Source organism: Pelobates fuscus, chromosome 9 (genome assembly GCF_036172605.1).
Source record: "Pelobates fuscus isolate aPelFus1 chromosome 9, aPelFus1.pri, whole genome shotgun sequence".
In the NCBI taxonomy this organism is placed as follows: Eukaryota; Metazoa; Chordata; class Amphibia; order Anura; family Pelobatidae; genus Pelobates; species Pelobates fuscus.
Genome location: NC_086325.1, coordinates 103,763,887 through 103,789,621, shown reverse-complemented (window position 1 = coordinate 103,789,621; position 25,735 = coordinate 103,763,887). Strand labels below are relative to the sequence as shown.

At 44.4% G+C, this 25,735-nt stretch overlaps 1 protein-coding gene across 1 annotated transcript in view; it reads right to left on the bottom strand.

The window, feature by feature from the left end:
* SNX12 (sorting nexin 12) overlaps window positions 1-25,735 on the bottom strand; it is a 70,684-nt gene that overhangs the window by 11,760 nt on the left and 33,189 nt on the right. Inside the window, exon 2 of the mRNA XM_063432257.1 lies at window positions 19,100-19,195. Coding sequence (XP_063288327.1) covers window positions 19,100-19,195 — 96 coding nt within the window. The remainder of the gene's footprint in view (window positions 1-19,099; window positions 19,196-25,735) is intronic.

The window sequence follows — 25,735 nt, the reverse complement described above, 5'->3', positions numbered from 1 at the left end:
TTGAATACAGGTATACACAGTAAATAGACATTTTTACTATCACTAATTTACATTCATAACACAGAAATGAAGAATAACCCTCCCCTTATACAAATAATACGAACAGTCCACACACAAACATACACACAATCTGCACAAACGTTGTGGCGAAACCGAACTCGCCACGTGTCCTTGGAGGGGGCTGCTTGCCCGCCTCTTGCCTTTGGACTATGGACCAGACCTTATGGGAATGTGATACCCCAGATAGCTATACCATGGAGCCTATTCATATAATGAAAGACTATGGGAAAGACTTTAGCTCCATGGCAATTGTACTGTGTGAGTAGGATCTGCGCGCTATTCGGTAGTTTTGTGCGCGCAGATCCCAGCTATCTGGGGATAGGTGAAATGTCTGTGTGTTATGTGTAAAAGGTGAATTTATGTATTTTAAAGTGTTTTACTGTCTTTGTGTCCCCATGTGCTTAATGGAGTCTGTCTCTGTGATGGGAGATAATTGAATTACTTCTCCAGCACAGAGAAGGCCCTGTAAACCTGGAAAGCTAGGGGTTTTAAAAGATACTTTTAGTAACTTTTGAACCCCTGGTCTGATCCATGCCATTTTTTAATATGTTGTTCCCCTGAATGGATTGATTGTGGATATGTATTTTTATGTGAATGTGATGTATGGTTTTAAAGTTAGGAAAGTTGTGTAAAAGTATATTTTACACTGTATGCATAATGGGATTATGTGTCACACTAAGGGGAGGGGATGTGTGGGAGGTAACATCTATGTAATTGGTTCTTTTATGCCTCCCCTTGGGTGTGGCCTGTATGTGTGAGTTGGAAATAAAAGCCAGGCTGGATGAGCCAGTCCAGAGTTCCTGTTTTACCCTCAAAGTGATGTGTCGTCTCATTATTGGGGGAAGGATTTATTGCATGCTGTTCCAGTTGACTGCTAGGAGTACAAGCCTATTCGTATGGTTCCTATTCAATGGTCTACAGCATTCATATGCTTGGGAGAATTTAAAGGTTTCTCGGATTCGGTGATTGTGGTGTCTGCCAGAGTGCTTGGAGTCCTCAGGAAGCACTAGGAGCATCCATTAACGGAGGTACTCAGTCGGGGTGCCAGGCGATCCGTTACATTGGTGGCAAGCGGTGGGATGGCGTCCTAGTGCGAGGTAAAGCAGCTCAGAGACACTGTTTGGATTTACAAATTGAGGGCAACGCTAGCACTCGTGCAGCGCCCCTGCGAGCAGACTAGTATGGAAGGTTCTGGCTCTGGAGATGATTGGCTGGCCGAGGTGAGGCAGCGAGTGGCCGAGTATGGGGATGATATACCCATGGAGACACGCCGGGTGATCTGGAACCAGGTCATGGCCGAGCGAAACAGAAGGCTGGACCGAGAATTCCGGTTGGCGAAAGAGAGGAAGTATGCTCAGCAGCACGAGCGTTACAGCAGCCGAGTAGAGGCTGCATCCGAGGAGGTTAGCCGTCTTTCCCTGAGGCGGCGGGAGGAACCCGAAGTGGGGGTCCTCATAGACTGGTCCTGTGAGGAACCACAACAGGCAGGTAGAGATGGGACCAAGGTCTCTCCACCGGGATGCTGGGCAGCCGGCCCAGATCCCCAGCAGCAGCCAGAGTTGCCAGGTGGGGAAGCAGGTGGCCCTTACTCACAAATGTTGAGGGGCCTCACGGATTGGTCCTGGGAAGACCCACAGATGGCAGGTGGAGATGGGACTGCGGTCTCTCTACCGGCCCTACAGGGATGCTGGGCAGTCGGCCCAGATCCCCAGCGGCAGTGTGCGTTACAGGGAGCTGAAGGTGCCGTTCTTGCTCCCCAGCGGCAGTCTACGGTGCAGGGAGAGGAGCCTGTTATCCCCTCTCCCCAGCGGTTGAAGGTGTGTAAGGGAGAGGAGTTTGTTATTCCCTCTCCCCAGCGGCAGCACAGCTCACCAAGGGGAGACAGTAAGCCCTTAACCAGCGCAGATGGGACCGTGGTCTCTGCGCCCTGCCTACAGGGAGTACAGAGGGTCAGCCCTGCTCCCCAGCGGCTGAAAGTGTGTAAGGGAGAGGAGTTTGTTACCCCCTCTCCCCAGCGGCAGCTTAGCACACCAAGGGGAGACAGTAAGCCCCACACCAGCGCAGATGGGACCGTGGTCTCTGCGCCCAAGTTACAGGGAGCTGAAGGGGCCGTCCTCCCTCCCCAGCGGCAGTGTGATTTGTTGGGAATTGGGAGCCCAGTCTCCATTCCCCAGCGGCAGAGTATCCAGCAGGGAATGGAGAGCCCAGCCCCCTTTCCCCCTCAGCAGGACTCTGTGCTGGGAGGAGAGACAGTCGGTCTCCCTCCGCAGAGACGTGAAGTATGTATGGGAGAGGAGATTGTTACCATGTCTCCCCAGCGGCGGATCATTAATGTACAGGGAATAGAGAGCCCAGTCTCCATTCCCCAGCGGCAGAGTGTTCTAATGGGAGAGGAGCTGGTTACCACCTCTCCCCAGCGGCAGCTTAATGTACCAGGGGGAGACTGTAAGCCCCACACCTGTGCAGATGGGACAGTGGTCTCTGCACTTCCAGCACAGGGGGTAGGGATGGTCGGTCCTGCCCCCCCACGACAGGGCTGTTTAGCCAAAGGGGAGACAGTCTGTCTCCAGCAGCAGAGCTGTGTACCCAGAGGGGAGATGGTCGGTCTCCCCCTCCCACAACCAGGCTCCAATCAGGCTACTTCAGTGGTAGCGCTGGCACCAGGGCAGAGTACCGCTGGTCTCTGCCCACTCAGCAACCCACCAAGGCAGACTACCAGTCCCCCACACAGCCGTGGTGAGGCACCTGGACCTGGACAAAGTTCTCCTCTACCCAGGTGTAGTAACCAGTTATTGTGGGTGGGAGGTACTGCTGTTTGTGATTCATGGGTGGGTTGCTGGACTAACCAGGGCACTGACCGGCAGGAGGTCAGATACCCTGTTAGTCTGGGGGGTAAAGGGGAGAAGTGTGGCGAAACCGAACTCGCCACGTGTCCTTGGAGGGGGCTGCTTGCCCGCCTCTTGCCTTTGGACTATGGACCAGACCTTATGGGAATGTGATACCCCAGATAGCTATACCATGGAGCCTATTCATATAATGAAAGACTATGGGAAAGACTTTAGCTCCATGGCAATTGTACTGTGTGAGTAGGATCTGCGCGCTATTCGGTAGTTTTGTGCGCGCAGATCCCAGCTATCTGGGGATAGGTGAAATGTCTGTGTGTTATGTGTAAAAGGTGAATTTATGTATTTTAAAGTGTTTTACTGTCTTTGTGTCCCCATGTGCTTAATGGAGTCTGTCTCTGTGATGGGAGATAATTGAATTACTTCTCCAGCACAGAGAAGGCCCTGTAAACCTGGAAAGCTAGGGGTTTTAAAAGATACTTTTAGTAACTTTTGAACCCCTGGTCTGATCCATGCCATTTTTTAATATGTTGTTCCCTTGAATGGATTGATTGTGGATATGTATTTTTATGTGAATGTGATGTATGGTTTTAAAGTTAGGAAAGTTGTGTAAAAGTATATTTTACACTGTATGCATAATGGGATTATGTGTCACACTAAGGGGAGGGGATGTGTGGGAGGTAACATCTATGTAATTGGTTCTTTTATGCCTCCCCTTGGGTGTGGCCTGTATGTGTGAGTTGGAAATAAAAGCCAGGCTGGATGAGCCAGTCCAGAGTTCCTGTTTTACCCTCAAAGTGATGTGTCGTCTCATTATTGGGGGAAGGATTTATTGCATGCTGTTCCAGTTGACTGCTAGGAGTACAAGCCTATTCGTATGGTTCCTATTCAATGGTCTACAGCATTCATATGCTTGGGAGAATTTAAAGGTTTCTCGGATTCGGTGATTGTGGTGTCTGCCAGAGTGCTTGGAGTCCTCAGGAAGCACTAGGAGCATCCATTAACGGAGGTACCCAGTCGGGGTGCCAGGTGATCCGTTACAAACGTAACCTGCTAACAATCCACATACATGCACACAAACCCCACATGCAGCCTTTCACATGCAATACCCCAAACAGCCCACACACAATACCAAACACACAATGTGACATATCCATCCACACACAATTCCACAAGCAGCCCTCATACACAGCCCACATTCATATGTATCATACACAATACCATAAACTACTAATGAACATATACAATATAATAGCTCATATACGCACAAATACAATGATGCAAAGCAACTGCAGTAAAAATAACACAAGCAGAATACGGCAGCATACACACCTAAATTTAAAAAAATAGATGTCCCCCGGCACGCTACGGGACATCACAATCCTATATCGGCACAGCGCTGCTAAAAGGTTGCCTACCCCTGGTCTAGGGCTTAAAGCAGGTGCTTAACCCCCTTAAGGACTGAGCCAAATGTACACGTTGTGAACAAAACAAAACGTAAACAAAACCTGGCATTTGCGCTAGATGTCTGTCCAACCGTAATTCACCTCTTTCATATTAAACGCACCCCCCCTTATTATATATAATTTTATTCAGGGGAAACAGGGCTTTCATTTAATATCAAATATTTAGCTATGAAACATAATTTAATATGAAAAAAATGGGAGAAAATACGATTTAATATTTTTTTTAGTTCTACATGACATTTTAACGGTCAATGTCATAATACTGTTTGCTTAACCCCTTAAGGACAGAGCTTCAGAAGCTTGACTTACGCTTAATGACACAAGCAATTTTTGCATTTTCTTGCTGTTTGCGTTCAACTGCATTTTGCATCTCTCTCATTTATTGCACCGACACATATTATATACTGTTTTTTAAAGGACAGAAAGGGCTTTAATTTGATATAACATATATATATATATATAAATGCTTACTTATTATAAAAAAAATACAGAAAAATGCAAAAAAAAGAAAAATATTGGTTTTTTTTTTACAGTTTTTGCAATCATAATGTGTGCATAATTAGTGCAGGTTAAGGAAAGTAATTAAAAATAAATTCATTTATTTGTTCTGATTTACAGAATATATAATGTGTCTGGGATTTTAAGTTTTTTTTGGTAGTTACAGGTCACAAAGCACAAGGAGTAAAATAAAATTTTAATGTGGAGCGATTTTAGAATTTGGTATGTTTGTCTTGTAAGCCTAATAGCCATAAAATAAAACAAAATTGCCACACAAAAGTATATATTTATATAAAGTAGACATCACAGGCTATTTACCTAAGGTTGTTTTGACACTTTCTACGTAGCCATTTTACCGCCAACCTCTGCTAAATATTGGAGTAAAATTGTGTTTTTTGGGGGTTTTCGCACACAAACGTATAACAAAGAACTTCTCATGTGTATTTTGTAAAGTTGGTGTGTGCTATTCCTGTACAAAGTTTTATTATGTGTTCAGTTACTTCTGCTGAGTACAACGGTACCCCCATTGTATGTCTTTGGCACTATTTCGTGAAGCTACAGTGCCATATAGGAGACCTGTCCTTTTCAGTATTCACAGTAGAATTTTGAGAGACGGATTTAATGAGCCTATGCTTCCATTTGGGGTATTATAACAGTTTGACTGTTCAAAAACCCCCACAAAGGCCTACCATTTGTAAAAGTAGACACTCCACGGTATCTCATAAGGTGCATATTGTTCCTTAACATGCCCCCATTTTTTTACCATTACATGCCAAAGTATGTGGTAAAAAATAATTTTGTGCATTTTTTACATACGGATTGCATTTTTGCTGGGCATTTTGTATATTTCATATGTGCCACTAAGTTCAAACCCCCCAAATTATGCTCAGCTAAGTCTTCTGAGTAAAAGGACACCCCCATTGTATGTCTATGGCACTATTTCGTGAAGCTACAGTGCCATACAGGAGACCTGTCCTTTTCAGTATTCACAGTAGAATTTTGAGAGACGGATTTAATGAGCCTATGCTTCCATTTGGGGTATTATAACAGTTTGAATGTTCAAAAAAAAACCACAAAGGCCTACCATTTGTAAAAGTAGACACTCCAGGGTATATCATAAGGTGCATATTGTGCCTTAGCATGCCCCCATTTTTTCACCAATATATGCCAAAGTATGTGGTAAAAAATAATTTTGTGCATTTTTTGACATACGGATTGCATTTTTTCTGGGCATTTTGTATATTTCATATGTGCCACTAAGTTCAAAACCTCCAAATTATGCTCAGCTAAGTCTTCTGAGTAAAAAGACATCCCCAATGAATGTCTTTGGCACTATTTTGTGAAGCTACAGTGGCATATTGGAGACCAAGCCATATCAGTTTTTACAGAACTTTGAATTTTGACGCTGGGCCTATGTGCAATTTCCAAGCATCTTCGTAAGTTTTGAATTCAAACTACCCCACAAAGGCCTACCATTTCTTAAAGTAGACACCCCAGGGTATTTCAAAAGGCATATTTTGAACCTTAGCGTGGGATAATTTTTCCGCTAGCTTGTACCAGGTGTAGTGGTAATGAGCGTTTTTTCTGCCTTTTTGACACACAAAGTGAGTTTGCACAGTATATTTTGCAAACCTTATGTGTGCTACGACTGTATAATACTTCATATGTTGCTCAGCTATGTCGGCTGAGTACAAAAATACCCCCGTATGTACCTTTGCCAGGTATATGTGGACATCGGAGGGGCACATTTGGGACACAGCCATTCCATTATTTTTCAAACTTTAAATTTTTACGCTGTGCCCATGTCCCATTTTAGAGTATTTTACCAGGCTATATAATCCAAATACCCCATAAAGCCATACCATTTCTTAAAGAAGACATCCCAGGGTATTTCAAAAGGCATATTTTGAACCTTAGCGTGGGATCATTTTTCCGCTAGCTTGTACCAGGTGTAGTGGTAATGAGCGTTATTAAACTAATTTTTTAACTTTTTCAAACTTTTTTACTTTTTAAAACTATTTTTTCAACTTTTGTTTTGCTTATTCATTTTTTTAAAGTTTCCTAAACTTTCGTAAAACTTTTTTTTACAGATTTAACATTTTTCTAAGCTTTTTCTTTTACCGTTAACCCCTAACTAGCAGTAAGCAGCACTAACAGTAAATTCCCCATTTTCCCATAACTCCCACCCACCCCAGCTAGCAAAATATTTAATTATACAATATTTAAATTAGTTAATTAAATTAATTTAACCCCTGAGGGTTAAAAAATAAATAAAAGTTAATCGTCAGGGGTTAAAAAAAAATTAGATCACAGTATAATACTGTGATCTGTATTTTGATCACTGTAGGTAGTGATAGACTGGCAGGGAAGGGGTTAATTTTTATTTGGACTGGGTAAAGGGTTTTTTTTTTTTAATTTTTTACTTAAACGTTATTAAAACTTTTTTTTAACTTAATTTTTTAACTTTTTAAAGCTTATTTTAAAACTTTTTTTAACGTTAACCCCTAGTTAGCCTAACACTAAATCCCCCAATTCCCCACTAACTTCCACCCTCCCCAGCTAGCTAAATTTATAATTTTAAAATATTTAAATTAATTAATAAAATAAATTTAACCCCTGAGGGTTAAAAAAAAAAAGAATTAACCCTCAGGGGTTAAAAAAAAAATCAGATCAAATTAAAATGTAATCCCTGCCAATTGATCACTGTAGTCAGTGATCAATTGGCAGGGAAGGGGTTAATTTTTTATTAAAATGGTAAAGGGGGGGTAAAGGGGGGTGGGATTTTAAATAAACTTTATTTTTTGAACACCAGGGGGCAGGATCAGCACTGATCCGTCTCCCTGCACTTCACACTGAACCTGGAAGTGCAGGGAGGCGGAGGTGAGTATGCAGAGCACATGTGCCCGCTCAGACATGCTGTCAGAGCGGGCACATGTACTGGGACAGCCCGATCCGGTGCTCCCGGTCTGCCTCTAATGCAGAGGCAGACCGGAGCACCATTAACCCCACGATCGCCGCGATTGCGGCGATCTGGGGTTAATTTTACCGCGTGACGGACAAGGTCCGTCACCCGTCGTTAAGGGTATCCCCTGGATGACGGACCTCGTCCGTCACCCGTCGTGAAGGGGTTAAACTGCAATAAAATACACATATTTGTATTCAGCAAAGTCTCACGTGTAAAACAGTACCCCCTATGTACAGGTTTTATGGTGTTTTGGGAAGTTACGGGGTCAAATATAACACGTTACATTTGAAATTGAAATTCGCCAGATTGGTTACGTTGCCTTTGGGACTGTATAGTAGCCCAGGAATAAAATTTACACCCATAAAGGCATACCATTTGCAATAATAGACGACCCAAGGTATTGCAAATGGGGTATGTCCAGTCTTTTTTAGTAGCCATTTGGTCACAAACACTGGCCAAAGTTAGCGTTAGTATTTGTTTGTGTGTGAAAAATGCAAAAAACGCCAATTTTGACTAGTGTTTGTGACTAAGTGGCTACTAAAAAAGACTGGACATACCCCATTTGCAATACCTTGGGTTCTACTATTGCAAATAGTATGCCATTAAAGGGGTAATTTTCATTCTTGGGCTACCATAGGGTCATAAAGGCAACGTAAGCAATCTGGCAAATTTTAATGTGAAAAAAATGAAACACAAGCCTTATATTTGACGCTGTAACTTTTGAAAACATCATAAAACCTGTACATGAGGGGTACTGTTGTACTCGGGAGACTTCGCTCAACACAAATATTTGTGTTTCAAAACAGTAAAAAGTATTGCAGCAATAATATCGTCCGTGTAAGTGCTGTTTGTGCGTGAAAAATGCATAAAACGTCACTTTTACTGGCGATATCATAGTTGTAATACATTTTACTGTTTTAAAACACTAATATTTGTGTTCAGCGAAGTCTCCCGAGTAGAACAGTTAGTGTATGTTTGCGTGTATGTGCTTCTCTTAGTGTATGTTTGTAAGTGTCTGTCAAATCAGTGAGAGTCTGTCATTTAGTGTGTGTGTCTGTCAGTGTGTTTGTGTGTCAAATCAGTGAGAGTCTGTCATTTAGTGTGTGTGTCTGTCAGTGTGTTTGTGTGTGTGTCTCTCTGTCAATGAATGAGTGTGTGTCAGTGAATGTGTGCGTGTCAAATCAGTGACGTCTGTGTGTTTGTCATTGAGTGTGTGTATTACTGTCAGTGTGTATCTGCCAGTGTGGGTGTCTGTCAGAGAGTGTGCTTAAAGGGACACTATAGGCACCCAGACAACTTCAGCTCATTGAAGTGGTCTGGGTGCAGTGTCCCAGTCCCCTTAAACCTGCAAGTGTAATTATTGCGGTTTCTCAGAAACTGCAATAATTACCTTGAGGGGTAACTCCACCTCTGGTACACAGCCACTAGAGGGACTTTCGGGTGGTTAGGTGACCAAAAGTCGCCTAACTGATGCTGGACGTCCCCACCCTGTGCATGAGGACATCCAGCATCTGCTAATTACCCATAGGATTTTAACCCCTTCAGTGTTGAGTGGGGGACGGGGGCACTATAGGGAATTATAGTGCCAGGAAAACAGCTTTGTTTTCCTGGCACTATAGTATTTCTTTAAAAGGAGCAGGAAAAGGTGGAGTCTTAAGAGGAAGGGGTGGGTTCTTAATCAGGAAGCGGTGCGCCCTTGCCAGGAAGGGGTGGTAAATTTAGGTTAGGGGGGTGCTCAGGTATAGTCATGCCTAGGGCAGCACAAAATTAAAATACACCACTGTGTGAGTGTCTGAGTATGTGTGTGCACGCGTTTATATATGCATACAAGTGTTTTGGTTTTTTTGGGGGGGGGGGGGGGAGTTCCCACACTTTTTCCCCCAGGACTTGACCCCTGGTTATAGGGTTAAATATAGTGCTAGCAAATTAAATTCCCTTTACTTTCAGCATGGGTTGTCAGGCAGGTCCCGCTAATTGTAATTAAAGGAACACTATAGTTACCTAAATTACTTTAGCTAAATAAAGCAGTTTTAGTGTATAGATCATTTCCCTGCAATTTTACTGCTCAATTCACTGTCATTTAGGAGTTAAATCACTTTGTTTCTGTTTATGCAGCCCTAGCCACACCTCCCCTGGCTATGATTGACAGAGCCTGCATGGGAAAAAAAAACAAACTGGTTTCACTTTCAAACAGATGTAATTTACCTTAAAGGACCACTCTAGGCACCCAGACCACTTCAGCTTAATGAAGTGGTCTGGGTGCCAGGTCCTTCTAGGGTTAACCCATTTTTTCATAAACATAGCAGTTTCAGAGAAACTGCTATGTTTGTGAATGGGTTAAGCCTTCCCCTATTTCCTCTAGTGGCTGTTTCACTGACAACCGCTAGAGGCGCTTGCGTGATTCTCACTGTGAAAATCACAGTGAGAGCACGCAAGCGTCCATAGGAAAGCATTATGAATGCTTCCCTATGTGACCGGCTGAATGCGCGCGCAGCTCTTTTTTTTTTTTTTTATATAAATTTTTATTTTTTCGTGCACGGAAATACATCAGAGTCTGCGTTGCCACAACAACTAACACATACTCTTTTGTGTACATCAGGATACAACAGTGGTGTAGCGTGAGTAAATATGGCACATTTTGGTATATAATAGATTCAAGATACATGATACAGCATAACATATGAGTCAACTTATTACCTGGTACTTTTCTGCGTACCTTTCTAGAGCTTGTACGTGTGCACAGGAGAGGTCAGGTCGTGATGAAGTGGCCTAGCGTCGTCTGCTTTACATTATTATAGGGAGTATATGTATGCTGCTTAGAGTGAGGGCTGGTTAGGGTGAGAGACTTCTCTGTGTGTGTGGCACGTCATAAAACAAGAGATATAACATATTAACATAACAGAGAGCGTAACAGTACATACTGAAATGTCATAACGAGTGATGGCGTTGGGGTCGGTGTGTCCTCGTGAATTACTAGGGCTATGTGTTAGCGCTGTTTGTCGATTTTGAAAAGGTACATCTATGTCAACCCTGTGTAATGTGGAGCCTAGGGGTGCACGCCGCTAAGTCGCTATAGCGCTAGTCGCGGCATGGAGTGGGTTAGCTAGGGGTGAGGGGGGGGGGGGGTTATCACCGGAGCAGTTAAGGTCAGCCCTGTGAGGGTGTTTTCTCCGCCTTCGGGGAGCAATGTGTTTGCAGTTTCTAAAGCATAATGAAAATTAAAGTAAACTTATTAAACAGTATTAAGAGAGAGAGCAGTTCTGTATGGTCGGAATTAGACCAGTGGATCGCACGGGCGATGCTGAAGAGGTGGCCCATTTCATGTCTGTGGAGGCCCCGTTGTTCTGGGTCGAAAGACTGTCTTTTTGTCCGCTGTCTTCGGTTGAGGGCGAGGATGTGGAGCTGTCGTGTCGTTTTGACTTGAGAGTCCCAGTATGCCCAGTATAGTGTGACCATCTTGGGGGGTCGTAGCCTTGTGTTGTTCTCCATTTACAGTCACCCATAAGGTTCTGGGGGTTGCCCATTTGTAAGGTATTCCAGCTGCGTGAAGTGGTTTGGTTACCGGTTGCATGTCCCTGCGCCACAGGAGTGTGGATCTGCTTAAGTCCTGAAAAAATGAGAGTCGGCAAGACTCAAATTCCAATGGGGTCTTCCCCCGAAGTGCCGCCAGCAGCCCAAGTTTGTCTGACATTGTTTGACATCCGAGTATAATGTCCCTTGGGGCTGCGCTGGGGGCCTGTAGCGATTTGGAAATCCTGTATACCCCATCAAATATAAAAAAGATTTAGCCTGCCTTGTCGGCAATACCTCTGACATCAGGCGTCTAATGTAGTGGGGCAGTTCCTCTAGTGGTACGGTCTCCAGTACCCCTCTGATTTTTATATTTTTGCGTCGGCTCCTGTCGTCCAGTAAATGGACTTGGTTGGAGAGATTTTCTTGGGCGGTGTGCAGTTGTCGAATCTTGTTGTCCATTGTGTGTATGCTGTGTTTTAAGTCCGTTATGTCCCCCTCTGTTGCTTGAGTGCGTGCTGTCACTGCTTGCACTTGTGTGGTGAGCGTTGCCAAGTCTGCTTCCCACATTTGTTTAAGATTACGTTGGAGGCCTGACAGCATATTCTGGATGTCTCCCTTCGTGGCTGGGGTGCTGTCCTCTGGTGTCTGTGAGGGTTCTGGTCTATATGGGCCTGGTGGGGGACTGTCATGGATATAGTCCTCGTCTGAGGGCGCAGGTGAGGCCTCACGGGGAGTGGGTGCTTTTACCACCCTGGGTGTTTGTAGCAGTTGGCCAATGTCCTGCCGTGATTTTGTTGTGACTGGGGTCGGTTTTGGGGTTTTCCGTCCCATCTCACCTGCGTTATGCTGGCTGATCTGTTGGTCTGCTGTGGAAGGTAAGTGCCACGGCCAGTCCCACTCCACTCGGTCTCCGTGCGGTAGGCCTTAACGCCTCGTTTTCGGGATTTCACTCCGGGTGCCGCGAAAAATGGCATCAGCCTAGCTGGTAGGTCTGCCCGTATGCTGCGGTATCGTTTAAGACCACGGGTGTCGTTTTGTGGACCCGATGTCGGCGGATTGCCGTTTATTTTCTCGGAGCTCCGAGAAATGGCGTCTGCTCCGGTGCGGTGTTAGGCTCCGCCCCCGCAGCTCTTGCCGCGCGTGCGCATTCAGCCGACGGGGAGGAGAAGAGGAGGATCGGAGGAGGAGGAGAGCTCTCCGCCCACCGCTGGAAAAAGGTAAGTTTTTACCCCTTTCCAGAGCCGGGCGGGAGGGGGGTCCCTGAGGGTGGGGGCACCCTCAGGGCACTCTGGTGCCAGGAAAACAAGTATGTTTTCCTGGCACTAGAGTGGTCCTTTAAATAATTGTATCTCAATCTCTAAATTGAACTTTAATCACATACAGGAGGCTCTTGCAGGGTCTAGCAAGCTATTAACCTAGCAGGGAATAAGAAAATCTTAATTAAACAGAACTTGCAATAAAGAAAGCCTAAATAGGGCTCTCTTCACAGGAAGTGTTTTTGGAAGGCTGTGCAAGTCACATGCAGGGAGGTGTGACTAGGGTTCATAAACAAAGGGATTTAACTCCTAAATGGCAGAGGATTGAGAAGTGAGGCTGCAGGGGCATGTTCTATACACCAAAACTGCTTCATTAAGCTAAAGTTGTTCAGGTGACTATAGTGTCCCTTTAATTAAAAATATTTTTATTTATATATAGTGATATATACGTATATATTATTTCGTTCTACATGTATTTTGATATAAATATCACAATACAGTTAGAACGATATAACACATCTATATATTTTTTAATTATTTCTTTTTAATTTTTTTATCGTACTTTTTATATTATATATAAATATATATATATATATATATATAACAATAATTATATATATATATTTAATCAGTATCAGTCTACGTGTAATTTGATATTAATAAATATATATATATATATATATAAATAGTAAAATACACCTAAACAGTGTGTGTGTGTATGTATACGTGTAAATATATATATACTTAGATATACTAAGTATATATATTTTTTTACACTGTTTTAACATTTATTTATTTGATTTCCAGCAAGCAGGGGGACTAGCTGTTATTACAGTTAGTCCCCCTGCTGGCAATGCAGCAGGCAGCTAACCCGGCCATGTGATTGTGAGGTCCTCTCAGGGACATCACTCTCACATGGCCGGGGGGCCCCCAGGAGGATGGAGTCCCCCAACCGCGATCGCCGGCGTGGAATTAAAAAAAAAAAACGGAGGGCGTACTATTACGCCCGGCGGCGTTTAGAGCCGCTTAAAATAGGGCGTAATAGTACGCCCTCCGGTCTTTAGGGGTTAATCATTGAATTATTTTGTGTCTGGACCAGTAGAGTGGGTTAACACTTTAGTCCCTTGGCCAAGTGGATTTAGTTTTTGTTATTCCACTTCTGCAAGTTATTTTAAAGGGACACTATAGTCACCTGAACAACTACAGCTTAATGTAGTTGTTCAGGTGAGATCTATAGCTCCTTGCAGGCAATCTAATGTAAACACTGTATTTTCAGAGAAAATACAGTGTTTACATTGATTGATAGGAATACCTCCAGTGGCCGTCACTCAGACGGCCACCAGAGGGACTTCCTATCATGTATGGCCCTAAAAAGGCCATGTACACGTCAGACATATTAAAATATGTCTGACGTGTGCAGGAGAGAGAAGGCACTGTGTGCGCACCTTCTCTCTCCTGCCTGTCAGCAGAGGAGAGGGGGCGGGCAAAGATCGCGAGCTGAGCGGTCAGTCAGCTCATCTCACGGCCACGCACATGCGCGGTAGTGCACTCAGGACTTAATCGGGCGCGTCTGATTGCTCCCTGCTCATGCCCGCCTATTTCGTCATTTTGACAAAATAGGGGGTGCGGCTTCACGAGGCTCCCCGCGCTGGAACAAGGTGAGTAAAAAGGGCTTTTAATTTTTTAGATATATGTTTTTTTGTAGAAGATCAAGTCATTCAGTCCAAATGTTATTTAAAAAAAAAAACAGAAGGTAATAGCTATATACATAGGAAAAGCTGCCATCGGGAAAAATGGTTGGAGTCTATTCCAAAGGGGCAACTTATGAGAGTAAGGCGAAATTGTTCGAAAGATCTAGATTACCAGGAGCAGGCTTAACATCTGAAAAATAAATTTAGAACGAAAAAATATGAGCCAACATTATTGGAAAAGGAAATTGGAGAAATTGGAAAGCAGGATAGGAAGAAGTTAATGACATCTAAACCAAAAAAGGCAATTAAAAATAATTACCAATATTCATTTGTCACACAATATAACACTAATCATTGGAGAATAAAAAAGATTCTAAATAGACATTGGGACATTTTACGTAAAGATCCAATATTGGGAAAAGCACTACCAGAAAAGGCACCAATTATTTTTAGAAAAACAAAAAAAATCTAAAGAATGTATTGGCCCCAAGTTGTGCGTTAAAGGTCCAGCGAAAAAAGAACGAAACAAATATAAAAAGAGTTTTAACCCATGTAACTCATGCAAGGCCTGTAAGAACCAAAGATATATACAGAAAAAAGAATTTAACAGTACAATCACTAAAGAAAAATTTAAAGTGAAATCCAATATAAATTGTAATACTAAAAATGTAGTGTACATGTTACAATGCCCATGCGGGAAACAATATGTAGGGAGAACTTGCAGAAAATTAAAAGAAAGAATATTAGGACATCAGAACAACATCTGAAAAAAAGCAACCAAACATATTGTTCCAATTCATTGTAACAACTGCAGCAAGTTCAACTGGTCAGGTTTTTCCTTCATGGGCATTGAACATGTTGAACCCTATTGGAGAAGGGGTAATCTTGCCAAGAGACTCTCGCAAAGAGACCTTTTGGATTAATAAATTAAAAACTTTGCAGCCCTATGGATTAAATTTGGACAGACTTGTGGAGTTTTTTTTGAAGATTAAAAAACTTTTTTTGTGTACCTTCTTCTCTATACTTACTTTGTAAATATTGCATTTTTTTCCATGGCTAATACGATCATAATAGGACCTCTTATGTAGATCTAGGCTACTATCTCTATCCATAAAAAAATTAAATTAACATATTTTGAATTCAATAGATCCAAATCAATGACATTTTTGGGGCTTAATAAATTGAAAGAATGGAACTTATAATAGACAAATTGCATATTTTCGTGGAATTTGTAAATGGCATGCCTTGAAGTTGAAAGAAATTGAGGAGGTAGGTTGTAAAAACCACCCCCCTTTCTACCCATATGAAAATTAAATAAATACAAAATTTAATCTTCTAATATAGACCTATAACATTAAAATTTTACAGAGTGGAGAAAGTATTCCTTTTAAAATGGATGCTGTAAAAAACACTTAAATGGTCTATACTAGGTACTAAAAAGCAATGGGAAGAATGCAATATATATTTGGGTAATGCACCTTTTGTTCACCATAACAATGTTTGTGCTCTTGAAAGAAATTGTATATTTGTTTATATTTTATATATTTTTTTGTATTTATTTTTATTTATATGTATGTGTTTTATAATATAGATTGATGTAGGACGTTTTTAAGTAATGATCCTTTCTGATGCAGAGTGAAGTACCGTATATACTCGAGTATAAGCCGACCCGAATATAAGCCGAGGCCCCTAATTTTATCCCAAAAAACTGGGAAAACTTATTGACTCGAGTATAAGACTAGGGTGGGAAAGGCAGCAGCTACTGGTAAATTTCTAAATAAAATTAGATCCTAAAAAAAATATATTAATTGAATATTTATTTACAGTGTGTGTATAATGAATGCAGTGTGTGCGTATGTGTGTGTGTATGAGTGCAGCGTGTGTGTATGAGTGCAGTGTGTGTGTGTATGAATGCAGTGTGTGTGTGCATGAATGCAGTGTGTGAATGCAGTGTGTGCAGGGCCGGTGCAAGGATATTTGCCGCCGTAGGCAAAACATTTTTTGCCGCCCCCTCCCCCCCCCATATGTCCTGACTTCCCCTCCTCCTCCCTCAGTGGTCCTTACCTCCCCACCCCCGTGTTCCTTCACTCCCCCCCCCCCCAGTGGTCCTGACTCACCCCTCCCCTAGTGGTCCTTGCCCTCCCCTCGTGGTCCTTACTTCCCCCTCCCCTCCCATAGTGGTCCTTATCCCACCCCCTCCCTCTCATAGTGGTCCTTATCCCCCTTCTCCCTCCCATAGTGTTCCTTATCCCCCCCCATCCCTCCCATAGTGGACCTTATACCCCCCCTCCCTCCCATAGTGGTCCTTATCCCACCCCCTCCCATTGTGGTCCTTATACCCCCCCTCCCTCCCATAGTGGTCCTTATCCCCCCCTCCCTCCAATAGTGGTCCTTATCCCCCTCCCTCCCATAGTGGTCCTTATCCCCCCCTCCCTCCCATAGTGGTCCTTATACCCCCCTCCCTCCCATAGTGGTCCTTATCCCCCCCCCTCCCTCCCATAGTGGTCCTTACCCCCCCCCTCCCTCCCATAGTGGTCCTTATACCCCCCCTCCCTCCCATAGCGGTCCTTATACCCCCCTCCCTCCCATAGTGGTCCTTAACCCACCCCCTCCCTCCCATAGTGGTCCTTATACCCCCCCCCTCCCATAGTGGTCCTTATACCCCTTTTTTTTTTATTATAATTTTTTTATTATTATTTTATTTATATTTTTTTTTCGTCCCCCCTCCCTGCTTGATATATGGCAGGGAGGGGGGCTCTCCTTCCCTGGTGGTCCAGCATTGGTAGTTCAGTGGGGGGAGAGGGGTGCTGGCAGAGTGTTACTTACCTTTCCTGCAGCTCCTGTCAGCTCTCTCCTCCTCCGCGCGGTCTGTGCAGCTCCCTCTGTCTGCTCCCAGTGTAAGTCTCGCGAGAGCCGCGGCTCTCGCGAGACTTACACTGGGAGCTGACCGAGGTGCTGAACGGACGGCGCGGAGGAGGAGAAAGCTGACAGGAGCTGCAGGAAAGGTAAGTACAGCTCTGCCAGCACCCCTCTCCCCCAGTCTGTATTATGGCAATGCAAATTGCCATAATACAGACTCTGACTCGAGTATAAGCCGAGTTGGGGTTTTTCAGCCCAAAAAATGGGCTGAAAAACTCGGCTTATACTCTAGTATATACGGTATTTACTAACCCTTCCTCTTGTCCCTTGTTTCCACTAATTATAAATATATGTCTGACTGAGATCGAGCAGGGAGCAGAAAGACAGCAATTCTCGGCTAACTTCCGGGTTTCGGCACAGGAACGCATGCTGGAACGCACGCGTCATCGGACGTGATGACGTCATAACACTCGGCGCATGTGAGGAGATCGTGAAATTAACCCGGAAAATAGAGTAGAGACACCTGCAGGAAACTACTCATTATGTGGACACTGAGGGATATATAAGGATTGGGGAGGGAGGGGGATTTTATTGTTTATGGTTTGTTCATTGTACCGGTTTGATCACACACCACACAAGTCCCTGAGGAAGTCCTATTTGGTTGGATGAAACGCGTAGGACCCCTGGTGGTAACATAGAGGGACTACACTGATGATTTTAAATCTTGATGTAAGTTATTAAATACTTTTTTTGTACTTCACTCTGAATGTGCATCTCATTTTTTATATATATATTTTTTTCTTGAGCACATATATGCTAATACATCTATGGAGATTCTAACCCAGACAGAAGATTTGGAATTTCCATTTTGAAAAATAAATATATTCAAGGCTTGCAAACTTCAGTAAAAGTGTGAGTGGCCACTTGTGAATGCAACTTTTACAATTTGCTTTTATACACAGTTATACGCTATGTTGTTTTATTTGTGTTTGGGTTAGCAGATCATCCCCCTTTTTTGAGTAAAAAGGGCTGCCTGGAGTGTCCCTTTAAGGCCTTGTGGACACTGCATTGTTTCCATTTGGTTTCATAAAGGCTTTTTGATACAAAATGTGGTTTTTTTTGTCAAGTTGTGTTTCTGAAATTAGATGTATTTGACAAAATATATAAAAAGTTTACAATTATGCTTCATATTTTCAAATATGAAAATGAACCAGTTTCATGTTTTTATGCGACTGTCATTGCAATGGTCAAAGATTGTAATTTTAAATCAATTGAAACGTTTTTCTGACATATACATGTGCTAGTCAATGTATAGATCAATAGGATACAACCTTCAGCACCCCAGATGTTGTAGACTGCATCTTCCATAATTCTCTTACACCTGGAAAAGCACCAGAGATGTAGTCCATTATATCTGAATAGGAGTGCGGCAGGTTGCCTAGCTCCGCTAAAGATTAAGATATCTTTAAAGAAAACATTTAAAATCTCCTTACTTTGTAGCACAGATATGCAAATTGAAATTAGACCTCAGACTACCACAATATCTCTATAACACTGCTGTTTGAAATATAATCATTTAACATTATATAAAAGAATCTCGAAGGCAGCCTTGTTAGCCACTAAATCAACAACGGGTCCCAATGCTACTTCCGAGTCACCAGTAGTTGAAAATGCATATTATTTAAAAATGCCAAAGGCTGCTGCACACAATAAATTGTTTACTGTAGCAGATCTGCAATCATAAGTGCAGAGGGATGAACTGTTTAAACTGTGAAAAATCTGAATTAATTTTGTTGCATATTACCCAAGGTTAATGGTTCACGTAATTTTTAATGAAGCATTCGTCTCCAAGCTAACGCCAGGTATGTAATTTAAGTGCACAGGTTAAAAATTCAGAAGAGATTTTCTATCTTTGCTTTGAATAATGTACATACAGCCCCACACTTACCTTGCTGTCTCTCTCCAGCTCATTTTTCAGCCATTCAAAATCGCTGTACCTCCTTCTAACACATGAATCCTTCAGTTTGAAGATTGGTAGGTTTGTCTATAAAGGATGCAAATATAACGTGAGAAAACTTATCAGGTGCATAAATATACCATAGAAATGTCACTGGGGGAAATCAGACATGCTGTCAAATACAATTAATCTATATTATGCAATAAAGTACTAAAACTGAGATGTTCTGCTCCAGTCAAGCGGATACGACTGAAACTGGCATACCGTATATACTCGAGTATAAGCCGAGGCCCCTAATTTTACCCCCAAAAAATGGGAAAACTTATTGACTCGAGTATAAGCCTAGGGTGGGAAATGCAGCAGTTACTGGTAAATTTCTAAATAAAATTAGATCCTAAAAAATTATATTAATTGAATATTTATTTACAGTGTGTGTATATAATGAGTGCAGTGTGTGTGTGTGTGTGTGTGTATATAATGAGTGCAGTGTGTGTGTGTGTGTGTGTGTATATAATGAGTGCAGTGTGTGTGTGTGTGTGTGTGTATATAATGAGTGCAGTGTGTGTGTGTGTGTGTGTGTATATAATGAGTGCAGTGTGTGTGTGTGTGTGTGTGTATATAATGAGTGCAGTGTGTGTGTGTGTGTGTGTGTATGTATGAGTGCAGTGTGTGTGTGTGTGTGTGTGTATGTATGAGTGCAGTGTGTGTGTGTGCGCGTGTGTATGTATGAGTGCAGTGTGTGTGTGTGCGCGTGTGTGTATGAGTGCAGTGTGTGTGTGTGCGTGTGTGTATGAGTGCAGTGTGTGTGCGTGTGTGTATGAGTGCAGTGTGTGTGCGTGTGTGTATGAGTGCAGTGTGTGTGCGTGTGTGTATGAGTGCAGTGTGTGTGCGTGTGTGTATGAGTGCAGTGTGTGTGCGTGTGTGTATGAGTGCAGTGTGTGTGCGTGTGTGTATGAGTGCAGTGTGTGTGCGTGTGTGTATGAGTGCAGTGTGTGTGCGTGTGTGTATGAGTGCAGTGTCTGTGCGTGTGTGTATGAGTGCAGTGTCTGTGCGTGTGTGTATGAGTGCAGTGTCTGTGCGTGTGTGTATGAGTGCAGTGTCTGTGCGTGTGTGTATGAGTGCAGTGTCTGTGCGTGTGTGTATGAGTGCAGTGTCTGTGCGTGTGTGTATGAGTGCAGTGTCTGTGCGTGTGTGTATGAGTGCAGTGTCTGTGCGCGTGTGCGTGTGTGTATGAGTGCAGTGTCTGTGCGCGTGTGCGTGTGTGTATGAGTGCAGTGTCTGTGCGCGTGTGCGTATGAGTGCAGTGTCTGTGCGCGTGTGCGTGTGTGTATGAGTGCAGTGTCTGTGCGCGTGTGCGTGTGTGTATGAGTGCAGTGTCTGTGCGCGTGTGCGTGTGTGTATGAGTGCAGTGTCTGTGCGCGTGTGCGTGTGTGTATGAGTGCAGTGTCTGTGCGCGTGTGCGTGTGTGTATGAGTGCAGTGTGCGTGTGCGTGTGTGTATGAGTGCAGTGTGCGTGTGCGTGTGTGTATGAGTGCAGTGTCTGTGCGTGTGCGTGTGTGTATGAGTGCAGTGTCTGTGCGTGTGCGTGTGTGTATGAGTGCAGTGCGTGTGCGTGTGTGTATGAGTGCAGTGTGTGCGTGTGTGTGTATGAGTGCAGTGTCTGTGCGTGTGTATGAGTGCAGTGTCTGTGCGTGTGTATGAGTGCAGTGTCTGTGCGTGTGTATGAGTGCAGTGTCTGTGCGTGTGTATGAGTGCAGTGTCTGTGCGTGTGTATGAGTGCAGTGTCTGTGCGTGTGTATGAGTGCAGTGTCTGTGCGTGTGTATGAGTGCAGTGTCTGTGCGTGTGTATGAGTGCAGTGTCTGTGCGTGTGTATGAGTGCAGTGTCTCTGTGCGTGTGTATGAGTGCAGTGTCTCTGTGTGTGTGTATGAGTGCAGTGTCTCTGTGTGTGTGTATGAGTGCAGTGTCTCTGTGTGTGTGTATGAGTGCAGTGTCTCTGTGTGTGTGTATGAGTGCAGTGTCTCTGTGTGTGTGTATGAGTGCAGTGTCTCTGTGTGTGTGTATGAGTGCAGTGTCTCTGTGTGTGTGTATGAGTGCAGTGTCTCTGTGTGTGTGTATGAGTGCAGTGTCTCTGTGTGTGTGTATGAGTGCAGTGTCTCTGTGTGTGTGTATGAGTGCAGTGTCTCTGTGTGTGTGTATGAGTGCAGTGTCTCTGTGTGTGTGTATGAGTGCAGTGTCTCTGTGTGTGTGTATGAGTGCAGTGTCTCTGTGTGTGTGTATGAGTGCAGTGTCTCTGTGTGTGTGTATGAGTGCAGTGTCTCTGTGTGTGTGTATGAGTGCAGTGTCTCTGTGTGTGTGTATGAGTGCAGTGTCTCTGTGTGTGTGTGAGTGCAGTGTCTCTGTGTGTGTGTGAGTGCAGTGTCTCTGTGTGTGAGTGCAGTGTCTCTGTGTGTGTGTGAGTGCAGTGTCTCTGTGTGTGAGTGCAGTGTCTCTGTGTGTGAGTGCAGTGTCTGTGTGTGTGTGAGTGCAGTGTCTGTGTGTGTGTGAGTGCAGTGTCTGTGTGTGTGTGAGTGCAGTGTCTGTGTGTGTGTGAGTGCAGTGTCTGTGTGTGTGTGAGTGCAGTGTCTGTGTGTGTGTGAGTGCAGTGTCTGTGTGTGTGTGAGTGCAGTGTCTGTGTGTGTGTGAGTGCAGTGTCTGTGTGTGTGTGAGTGCAGTGTCTGTGTGTGTGTGAGTGCAGTGTCTGTGTGAGTGCAGTGTCTGTGTGAGTGCAGTGTCTGTGTGTGTGTGAGTGCAGTGTCTGTGTGTGTGAGTGCAGTGTCTGTGTGTGTGTGAGTGCAGTGTCTGTGTGTGTGTGAGTGCAGTGTCTGTGTGTGTGTGAGTGCAGTGTCTGTGTGTGTGTGAGTGCAGTGTCTGTGTGTGTGTGTGAGTGCAGTGTCTGTGTGTGTGTGTGTGAGTGCAGTGTCTGTGTGTGTGTGTGTGAGTGCAGTGTCTGTGTGTGTGTGTGAGTGCAGTGTCTGTGTGTGTGTGTGAGTGCAGTGTCTGTGTGTGTGTGTGTGAGTGCAGTGTCTGTGTGTGTGTGTGTGAGTGCAGTGTCTGTGTGTGTGTGTGTGTGAGTGCAGTGTCTGTGTGTGTGTGTGTGAGTGCAGTGTCTGTGTGTGTGTGTGTGAGTGCAGTGTCTGTGTGTGTGTGTGTGTGAGTGCAGTGTCTGTGTGTGTGTGTGAGTGCAGTGTCTGTGTGTGTGTGTGTGAGTGCAGTGTCTGTGTGTGTGAGTGCAGTGTCTGTGTGTGTGTGAGTGCAGTGTGAGTGTGTGTGAGTGTGTGTGAGTGCAGTGTGAGTGTGTGTGAGTGCAGTGTGAGTGTGTGTGAGTGCAGTGTGAGTGTGTGTGAGTGCAGTGTGAGTGTGTGTGAGTGCAGTGTGAGTGTGTGTGAGTGCAGTGTGAGTGTGTGTGAGTGCAGTGTGAGTGTGTGTGAGTGCAGTGTGAGTGTGTGTGATGCAGTGTGAGTGTGTGTGATGCAGTGTGAGTGTGTGTGATGCAGTGTGAGTGTGTGTGATGCAGTGTGAGTGTGTGTGATGCAGTGTGAGTGTGTGTGATGCAGTGTGAGTGTGTGTGATGCAGTGTGAGTGTGTGTGATGCAGTGTGAGTGTGTGTGATGCAGTGTGAGTGTGTGTGATGCAGAGCCTTGGTGGGGGGTGGGCATTTTTATTATTACTTTTTTTAATTATTATTTTAATAAAAAAAAATTTTTATATATTTTTTTTCAAATCTGTTTTATTGGTGTGTAACATGAAAGGCATGAGGCTTGCAGGCCTCCAAGCGTATCATAGTAAGTAAGTATAACACGTGGCAGAAGCATGTTGGATACATTTTTCAACAAGACATTTTTAGTTACAATGTATAAGGTATTATAGGTACATATGCAGACTGTACACTGTGTGTCACAATAGGACTAAGTGTCTGGGGAACGCATTTCCGCATTAGTCGTCTGCCTTCACGGGGTGGATATGAGCTGTAGGTCAGCTTTGGAAGCGTTTTTGTTCCCTCTCATAATTGATATATGATACACTCGAGTCTCAGTCTGTGGTAGTCAGCGTTACCATGAATGTCTATCGCTGTCTCATTGGTAGGGATGGGTAAGGTTTTGTTCAGAGGGGTTGGGTATAAGGGAAAGGGTAAGGTAAAAAATGGGGGGGGGGGGAAAGGAATGGAGAGGTTACCACCTTTCTGCTTCGGCACTTGCTGCGGGTGAGTATCATGAGTGTCGACAATGCGCAATTTTGCTGGTTGTTGGGGGTTGAAAGCGTCGTGGTCTTCCAAGTGTGTTTCTCACAGTATGTGTGCATTCCATGCCCATCGTGAGTAATCTAGTGTTAGAGGGGTGTCGCCCTTTGTGTGAGTGGGAAGCCGTGCTATAATCCCCGGTGTCGTACCCGCTAGTCGTTGCTGAGTGTAGTTGGGCGGTGCTTGCATTGTCTCTGTCCCGAGATGGAGCCGTCCGGTGTGCTATCGGTATTGCAGTGGGACATGCCCACTAAACGCCCATTGCTGCTTAAGGTTTTCGCAGGCGATGTCTTTGACTTTGAGTTATGTGTCAGTGTGCTTATGGTGGTGGCGTTCAGTGTGATTACCCGGCGTGTCATTTAGGCTATCGTGTGCGTGAGAGTTTGTAAGGTGTAGTGTGTATGCTGTTGTCAGGTGGTAGATGTCTTTACGTGGGCTGGTTATGGCTGGGGTAAATCTCGCCTGAGGATGAGCAGTGGAACTTGTTATATTATTTTTTATTTTATTATTATATTTTTTCTCGCCCCCCCTACCTGCTTGATACATGGCAGGGAGGGGGGCTTTCACTCCCTGGTGGTCCAGTGGCATTGGCAGTTCAGTGGAGGGGGGCTGGCAAAGCGTTTACTTACCTCTCCTGCAGCTCCTGTCAGCTCCCTTCTCCTCCGCGCCGGTCCGGTCAGCTCCCTCTGAAAGTCCCAGTGTAAGTCTCGCGAAAGCCGCGCTATGACCCCGCGGCTCTCGCGAGACTTACACTGGGAGCTGACCGGACCAGCGCGGAGGAGAAGGGAGCTGACAGGAGCTGCAGGAGAGGTAAGTAAACGCTCTGCCAGCACCCCTCCTACACATCCCCATTGTCTGTATTATGGCAATGTAAGTTGCCATAATACAGACATTGACTCGAGTATAGGTCCAGTTGGGGTTTTTCAGCACAAAAAATGTGCTGAAAAACTCGACTTATACTCGAGTATATACGGTAATTTCAAATCTATGTAAATTTGTTACATCACAAATAGTAGGTAAGAAAAATTGCAAACAAGACTCTGGTTCTTGTAAATGCAGATTTATACATGCAATTTAAAAGGTAAATTACAAGATGCCAAATGCACGTTTTTACTGTGAATATGCACTTAGTTTTTCTTAAAGGACTACTATAGGCACCCAGACAACTTCAGCTCTATGAAGTAGTCTGGGTGCCAGGTCCATCTAGTGTTAACCCTGCAGCTGTAAACATAGCAGGTTCAGAGAAACTGCTGTTTACACTAGGGTTAAAGGACCACTATAGTGCCAGGAAAAATTACTTGTTTTCCTGGCACTATAGTGCCCTGAGGGTGCCCCCACCCTCAGGGTCCCACTCCTGCCGGGCTGGATGGAGAGGACGGGGGTTAAACACACACACACACACACACACACCTTTCTCCAGCGCCGGGCTCCCTAGGTGCTGGAGACTCTCCTCCTCCTTTCCAGTCATCGGCTGAATGCGCATGCGCGGCAAGAGGCGCGCACACATTCAGCCAGTCTCATAGGAAAGCATTCTCAATGCTTTCCTATGGACGCTGGCGTCTTCTCACTGTGAAAATCACAGTGAGAAACGCGGAAGCGCCTCTAGCGGCTGTCAATGAGACAGCCACCAGAGGCTGGATTAACCCTAAAGTAAACATAGCAGTTTCTCTGAAACTGCTATGTTTACAGCAGAAAGGGTTAATCCTAGAGGGACCTGGCACCCAGACCACTTAATTAAGCTGAAGTGGTCTGGGTGCCTATAGTGGTCCTTTAATCCAGCCTCTAGTGGCTGTCCCATTGACAGCCGCTAGAGGCGCTTCTGCTCTTCTCACTGTGAAAATCACAGTGAGAAGACGCTGGATGTCCATAGGAAAGCATTGAGAAACGCTTTCCTATGGACTGATTGAAAGTGCGATCTGAGCCGACGTCGGAAGAGGGAGGAGAGTTCCCCAGCGCAGAGGGAGCCCGGCGCTGGAGTAAGGTAAGAGTTTAACCCCTTCAGCCCAGCGGGAGTGGGACCTTGAGGGTGGGAGGGGGGACCTAAAGACCCTACAGTGGCAGGAAAACAAGTGTTTTCCTGGCACTATAGTGGTCCTTTAAATGATTTCCAACTAATGCATGCATCACATTAGCTGCAAAACTTACTTCTATAGCGAATCCAGATTTGCTTCCTTCTCTGCCCAACAAAACGTTCCTTATTTATGCTAGGCAATGTCATATCAAATATTAAACATTTATATTGAGGGGCCCATGGTACACTAACCAATCTTCAACCTGCTTTCTTCTCTCTCCCATCTCTACTCTAGGTTCTGTACGTGACCAGATGTGGTTGTTAACCTGTTTCAATGA